This window comes from Adiantum capillus-veneris, chromosome 28 (assembly GCF_014529385.1).
Source record: "Adiantum capillus-veneris isolate H3 chromosome 28, ASM1452938v2, whole genome shotgun sequence".
Lineage (NCBI taxonomy): Eukaryota > Viridiplantae > Streptophyta > Polypodiopsida > Polypodiales > Pteridaceae > Adiantum > Adiantum capillus-veneris.
The window spans coordinates 81,539,027-81,546,818 of NC_140958.1; the positions used below are offsets into that span (position 1 = coordinate 81,539,027).

The 7,792-nt window shown below is 41.0% G+C and overlaps 1 protein-coding gene and 1 pseudogene across 1 annotated transcript; both read right to left on the reverse strand.

Moving 5' to 3' along the window:
• Positions 1-2,117: 2,117 nt before the first annotated feature.
• LOC147420768 (uncharacterized) lies at positions 2,118-3,752 on the reverse strand. The gene is made up of 2 exons (XM_086504243.1): positions 3,535-3,752; positions 2,118-3,281 (listed from the first exon to the last, which is right to left on the reverse strand). Exon 2 carries the CDS (start codon positions 3,167-3,169, stop codon positions 2,639-2,641), a length of 531 nt encoding a protein of 176 aa, XP_086360369.1. The 5' UTR covers positions 3,170-3,281; positions 3,535-3,752; the 3' UTR covers positions 2,118-2,638.
• Positions 3,753-4,600: 848 nt separating this feature from the next.
• On the reverse strand, positions 4,601-6,564 carry LOC147420769 (uncharacterized; annotated as a pseudogene).
• Positions 6,565-7,792: the final 1,228 nt, after the last annotated feature.

Consider the following 7,792-nt stretch of genomic DNA (forward strand, 5'->3'; position numbering starts at 1 on the left):
AATGATTGGGACACCAAAACAAGTAAACAATGAAATATGCATGCGAGTAAGCAATGATTGGGATGCCCATGCATTCAATATAAACCAAGCTAATCGAGGTGTCCAAAAGTCTTAAGAGGGCACGGTGTGCTTCAGGTAGCCAAGCCCTCAGGACTAAGTAACACATAGCATTAAAGAGGAGGGGATCAAGGGCAGAGAAGTGCCCACTACGCACAAAAATCGAGGAGATCGCAGCCGTAGATATACACTTAAAAACTAAACCCGGCCACAAATTAAACCCGGCCACAAACTAAACCCGAGCAACGTTTATGTTTTAATAATAAAACCCAATAAAAACGGCCCATGGTAACAGCATGTGCCGGTGGGTCTCTCTTTAATGCTATGTGTTACTTAGTGTTGAGGGTAGCCCCTTAAGGCACCAAAGAGTGATGAATGTGATGGATAGAGGGCACGAGATCAAAACCCTATGTATGTGATGAGGTAGTGTAGCTGGCCCAAGAAGCTTATTGTACTTGCAATCTTGGAGGGTAATGGCATTGGCTTTAGTTTGGGGATTAAATTTGAGAGCAAGTTTAGCATTAAGAGCAACGGGCATGTGTTGGGACATGTACTGGCATTCACTAAAGTCGTGCCAAGTTGTTTAAGGATACATAATGTAATGAGCTTGAGAAAGCTTTCTGAAACGACCATTCAGATCATGAATGACAGACATACCAAGAGAAACATTCGTGGAAAAACCAAATACAAGCATATCATGCACAATATCAATAATGTCACAATAAGAGGCAACCATACGGATATCATCGACAAAAAGGCCCAATAAGGCACGATACAAGACATTTTATTATTAAAATTGGCAACAAACAAACGGTGCCAACTATGATCAGAGAGATAGTCACACATATGATAATACCATTGGCCAATGATGTTGTGATGATTGAGGCAAGGAACTATAAGTTTTGGAGCCCAACCAATGGCACTTACCATGACCTTAAAGCTACAAGGCGTCACGGCAATAACATCAGAAAGCATCCTCCAACATCAGAAAGCATCCTGTTCGCAATTTATTGAGTTCAAACCATGGTGGTCTTTAAAGACAAGATCAACGCAATAAGGGAAATCACTGATGCTCACATCCAGTGCAATTTTTGTCATAGATTTAGGTATTTAGAGAGATTTTTATCTGAAGAAGAATTAAGCCTGTCACGGAATCCTTACCAGCTTTGTGTATCAAAGGTTCAATGCTGGAAACTTCAGCCCATACCCTAAAGCTTAGGTTGACTATACAAAGCTCTCGCACTATGATGGTACCAGCCAACCTCTTTTGATGAAACCACCAGATCCCATGCAACTCTATGCTAGCTTTCTCTGTAAACCCTCTGCACATGATGATATCTGGTTTCTTGACACTATTGCTACACATTATTTGACCTAGCTTCTAGAATGACTCGAGAATATTACCTCTTACTGCACCTTTGCAAGTTAGCCTAGGAGACGATAGCACTCAACCTACTTCTGTTTATGGTGATGCTGAGATTACTTTGCCGAGAGGTCGCAAAGTCGGCATCTCTCAGGTCTACTTTGTGCTAGGTCTACACAAAAATTATGTTCTTCATCAAGTGAAAAATCACAAGCTAGCACTTGCTCTTCCCAAACAGCTCGCCTCCATTAACTTTTGTGAAGGGTGTGTAATTGGTATAGCCACTCAAAACCTTTTCGTCATTCCTTCTTTTGAGAATGGCGAATACAAGATTCCTTTATATATAAGGAGTGGATCTAATTGTGGGTAGGAATTGGGGGAGCTAATTACCTAGGAACATAGGTGCCACTAATCTAAGAACGACAGTGATGTAGGTGTTTGTGTATGTGTGTGTGCACTTCTACTTACTATTCTAACCGGCATGTATTTAACCTAGACCAAGCTAATTTGGACATCCAAGAGTCTTAACAAGGCATGTCTAGAAAAAAAAAGAGCTTTTGTTTAAGTGAATCTCAGCACGTTCTTTTTTTTAAAATGCATTTGAGGAGACGTGTGCCTTCCCAAACCATACATGTTGTCATCAAAGATTTACACAGCTTGTTAAAAGCAAGAGATAATAAAACTTGCAACAGGTACACAAGTACATCTGGGTGCACTCTATGAAGCCACAATGAGTATGTATGCAGACATAAAGGTGTTGATTTGATATGTTGTCAAAATAGTCCTCGAAAGGCTGATCCAAAAATGCAAAAGAAGTAACCTAAACCTGGTTGGAAACCTACCGAAGAAGAGGTCCAAGTGGAATCCAAAACCCTAGTGAAAAAGGGCATGGAATTTTTCCTACTCACTGTGCATACAAGAGCCCAATGTGACCTGAACTTGAGAGCCTTGACGACAGTGGTAGCATAGTATAACAAAGCTCTCATAGAATGAAAATTCTACTTCCGTTTTCTGAATGCAGGATTTTCGTTGTAGTGCGGTTACCACTTCTCCGTTGCAAGAAGGCGATGAAGATGCTCTGTTTTCCTCATTATTTTTTCAAACTTGCCTCTGCATCTTCAAAGCATTTCTTTGCCAGCTTGTGCCATTGATCTTTATATTGTAATCTTGATTGGGGTGCCTTGGCTATGGAGCCTAGCTCTATTTTGGAAGGGCGGTCTATCTTTTGCATGGGGATGTGTTCTTCAAAGCCATATGCTCTCTTTTCAGATGTCCCTCCATCCACCACCTGACCAACTCAAAGCGAAATCTCCAAGGACACTCACAACATTGCCGTGCTAGTCTCCCATCTAGCAAGAAGATGTCTACATATGGCAATGGCATCATGAAAGGTGCGTTGCTACTTCCAACCCCTTGCTCTAGTTCTTTGTGTAAACTTGCCTCGTCCACCTTCTTAGCATCTCCTCTCCCCTCACCATTCTTTGATATGCCCTTCTTTGCTTGATCAAAGGCAATTGCTAGCTTCTTGTCACCGCCCATGGACTTCGCAACCACTTCCTCATCATCAGCAATCGTTTTCTCCTCATGCAACTCAAACACATTTATCAACTCCTTTTTAGGTCGTGGATTGATCAAGGCTAGTGTTTGTACATGGGGCAGATCTACTCCAAGAGTGGTGTCCTTCCCCTCTTTCTCTCTGAGTTCCTTTTCGCTCAGCTGGGGGCTACTTTGGAGAGCCGTTGGATGCATGCCGTATGTTGTATCAAATGGAGGCTTGGTCCCATGCGTGTGTCCTTGTGTGTGTTTACCGCCTCTTTCAATCCCCTTCTTGGTGCCATAAAGATCACAACCCTTCGTCTTTCTTCATGTACACAAGGATTGAAAGTGTTAGTTCATTGTGTGTATATCTCAATAGGAAAGCCCTAAAAACACCAAAATACTGAGCAATGCGTGCGGATTGTGAGCACAAAATTTGTACAACAAAAACTAGAAAAGACCTTGCAAGACAACTGAGCAAATGCCTCATGGACTTGGAGCAAACAAGACCCTTAATAAAAGGTAATAAAAGCAAGATAAAAAGACCACATGACGAGCTATCGAAGTTATTCGAACACCTGCATATCTTCGTGACTGTCCACGGTACTCCTTTGCATGCAGCCCCTCAACCTCATGTAATGAGTTCATCCACATCGGCTGCCAAGTTGGATAAAAAATGCCGCATCAACAACCAAGTCCTAGTTTTACGAATTTGGACACGTGGACGCATGCGTGCCTATTCCGCACCAGTAGCTTCACTATTTTATTCAATTCCACAGAGATTCCATGCGGATCTCATGAAGACCACACACGAGGTATAGAGGAATTGAACTTTAGCAGTGAGCATTGAACGCATAGCCTAACCAGCTCAGCCATCACACCGAGCTGCGACTCCCCCGGTTCGAAAAATGAACTCTCGTGCCCCGTCAACCTGCTGTGCTGCTCGTTATCTGCACTGTCCTCCCTCGTGAACCCTACGCTGCTACCTACTGCCTGTGCCTTCATCTCCTTTTTGCCTCGCCACGCCAAAGCGGCATCTGTTCAGATTGTAAGCTTTAACGATTTTTTTAAAAAAGTAGGGACATACCATCCGTTCCTTCTGTCTTACGTTGGTGAAGGTATGAAACTTGGATTTTTGGGTAAAAGCCGATTAAATTCACCAGGGCTTCATGTGCTCAAAAAATAAGAATCATGGATGCAGGTGGTCTTCATGTGCTCAAAAATAAGAATCATGGATTGCAGCTTAAGGAAACCACATGATAACATGCGATTCCTAGGAGATGACTTCTTCCCTTGTGTGCATGTGTTTTCTCTCTCACATACACTAGTCTACCATACGAGCAAAAGCTTCTAATTTATTTTGGTTTTTCTATTGTTTGCCACCATGTTGCAATGTACCGATGCCAGCTAAACCAGCGGACATGGAAGAGCATCAATACCGACTAATCTGGCCAAATTTAACCTGCAGCGGTTTAGATTACATTGTTGCATGGGAAATCACCAGATTAGGTATTACCAAAATTGCAAATGAAGCCAAGTAACTGGAATTATCATAAAAGAGGTTGCCTAATCTAACACAAAGGGTAAAATCTGTCTATGTGAGCACTGACAAAGTTTAGTGAAGTGGATTGGAAGAACCAAACACAAATAAACTGTTTATACTTATAAAATAGATGGGGACAGCATAACCGGTTAACAAATGGTTCGATACTGGATCAATCAAACCTAATGTCAATGGGTCCCATCTTAGTCATCCAGTTCATCATCCGAATTACTTGACAAAAAAGTCCCAAGAGATTTTCGCAAGATACTAAAGGACTTGTCTTCCTGAAAATCAGCACAGCAAGGTTCAGAAAAATTAAACATGCTGCCTACGTAAAAAAATTGGATGATGAAGCATTCAAAATAACAAAGAACAAGATTGTTGTGGTTAATTATGTAGATAGGGTTTCAAAGACCACAACCTTGTTTGCTCATGACCAAAAAATTCAAGCAAGCACATGATCTGGCACAAACCCTTGGCATCACATACACATGACTTACTGCTACAGAAGTTAAAAGCATAACCTGCTTAGTTTTCTTCAGGGAACTTTCTGCAGCTGAAATCTGCTGTTCACAAGATTTCTGAAGCTCAACAAAAGAAGCTTTGTCCTTTTTCCCTGCCATAAAGAAAAGGCACCAGGTTGTTGTCTGGAAAATAGCCAAGGCAGAATATCTACCAAAGAGAGAACCGCAAGACAATGTCACTTTGTTGTTCGAGTCGTGACACCAGCTTATCTCCTCTCCTCTTCAAACTTGGCGAACAGGTCTGCAAGTCCAAATACAGATTCCATAGCAAAAAATAAGAGGTATCAAAAACTTGGCTCTCGTCATGACATGCGAGTTGATAATAATGCGGTAAAAAGTAGAGACAACTGGTTACACCTAGAGGTGATCTTCTACCTTCATAAGTCTGAACGTGAGACACCTTTTCTTTTGCAAACTTTTCCTTTGCAGATTGATATTTTGCAAACTCCCCTTGTAAAGCAGCTTCATACTGAGAAACATCAGAAGCTAACATATGAAAAATTTGCATCATACTGAGCCTTACACAACAACTTGGAAAATGAAAAGCTCACATCTTTGCATGTTTTGGTAGCAGTTTTTAACAAGGTTTTGCCTGCAACATTTCAAGGTAAGCAGTTAAAGTATGGTACGCAATTGAGCATCTACCTGTTAATCCCCAAGAGTAAACAAACATGTGACTTTAGCTAAATAGACTGCAGTAATAAGTTACTGACTTTATTTCAATTTAGGTAACATTCCTTTTATCACCTTCAAAATTTACTCACCACTCTTTCTCTGTCTTTTGCTTCTTGGCATCTGCCTGTGATTTGATTTCTGAAGCGAGGCTGGAATTAGCAACATGGCAAAGACGGGAATTACTGAATCTGTTCAGAAAGGGCTTTAAAGACCGAAGGAGCTTTGATAGACAAAGAGAAAAGACCAGCCATACTTTTCAATAATTTCCTTGTTTTTCTTCTGCCCGTCTTTCTGAGCTTTCTGGCGCACTTGCTGAAGAGCTACGAGGATACCTTTGATATCACTGATGAGAGAGAGGGTGCAGGTGAGAAGAAGGGAAAATCCAAGCTATGTGAAGGCAAGAAATCATCTCTTTCACAAAAAAACAGACGAAGTCCATGCTTTACACGTTCTGATTCAAACTGCTCCCAACCTCTCCATAAAGAGGTAACTAACAGCAAAGATAAATCCCTGTGCTATGCGCAAAAACAAGATTATCAGCTCCTTCTTAAAGGAAAGAAATGTTGCGCGCTTTAAGCGATGCAGCTTCCCTGATTAAGTCTAACAAAAACAGCTCTTCTGGTAGCACATTCACGTCATGCAGAATCAAAACGGAAGAAAACCGACTGAGCCATACAGAAGGAGAAAATGACCTGGAAAGCTCCAGACCAAGCTCTTCTGCAGGCGCAGAAACATCCTTGGAAGACTTGGCAGCGTGAGCTCGGGAAGCCTTCAAGTCGGTCGCCATGTTAGCGTAGTGACAATAGGCGCTTTTGGAGGGAAACGCAGGTACGATGAGCTGAAAACCGCTGCCCCTTAATTCCACTACGGAGTAGCGAAATAGTGTGAACTCTGTGAAGTTTGAATTTAGGGAAAATTACCAAAATACCCTCTAATTTGAGGAAATTTCCCAAATAACTCTCAAATTTCAAAAATTCCCAAAATGCCCCTCATATTTTGTCATAAATTCCCAAAATGCCCTTCAAATTTTCCAAAATTCCCAAAATACCCCTGGTTGTGAGACTAAATTTCTCGAAAAATAATTTTTTTTGTAGGTGTTCACAAGAAGAGTGATTGTCTATCGTACAAGATGCTAAAACTACAATTTGAGTTGGTTACGTAGGCTTTGGAGATGAATTGCTTCATTATTTTTAGACATAATTGCCTTTTTTTGCGATGGTAACTGGTGACAAATTACATGCTGAGCACTCAAAAAAGGATCTCAATTGTCAAAAATGAATGAAGATTAGAAAATCTTGAACTTCCAACCAAAATAGATACAAGGGTATTTTGGGAATTTCCTCAAATTAGAGGGGTATTTTGGTAATTTTCCCTTGAATTTAACAAGGCCGTCACCAGTGTTCGGGAAAAAGTCAATTTTCCAAACATACAAAACTCCTTTCCTTGAGTTTGCCGAGAGGAGAATTTTGAAAATTAGGGGTATTTTTTGAATTTTTACACTATTTTTTTTATTTTGGGACGGAATTTCTCCTTTTTTCCTTGCCCTCAACCGGTATTTTGAAATAGGAAACGGCACGATATTAAGCTGAGACACATTTTTCCTGAACACTGGCCGTCACTAACTTGACGACGGCGGCACTGCCTGATCAGACACACACACACACACACACACACACACACACACACACACACACACACAGAGAATTGCTTACAGAGACTTGCCTAAGACCGAGAGCGACGGGGAGAGTTTGCTGATGTCGGCTTTTTTAAAGTGCACGCTATTTTTACTGCAACAAGCATGGCTCCAAAGAAACGTTAAGCATCTTAAAATAGCTTCAAAAAAGCCTAAAAGTTGTGTACAACATTTCATAGGCACCACGCCTATATCACTTTCTGCAAGGAGGCAGTGCCAACAAGTGATGAAATCATTATAATAAACCAATTAGAATAGCTATAATAAGAATTATAAGTTTATTTTGATGACTTTCAAGTCTCGAGACTTTTCCATGATTAAAAGAAAATGCATAAGTCGCGAATATGCCTCTTGTCCCCCTTTTTTGTTGTCCATCTCTCTAAACCGTTGTGACCTGCCTA

Coding starts and splice junctions, on each gene's coding strand:
- LOC147420768 (XM_086504243.1), bottom strand. CDS start 3,169: ATGCATCCAACGGCTCTCCAAAGTAGCCCCCAGCTGAGCGAAAAGGAA.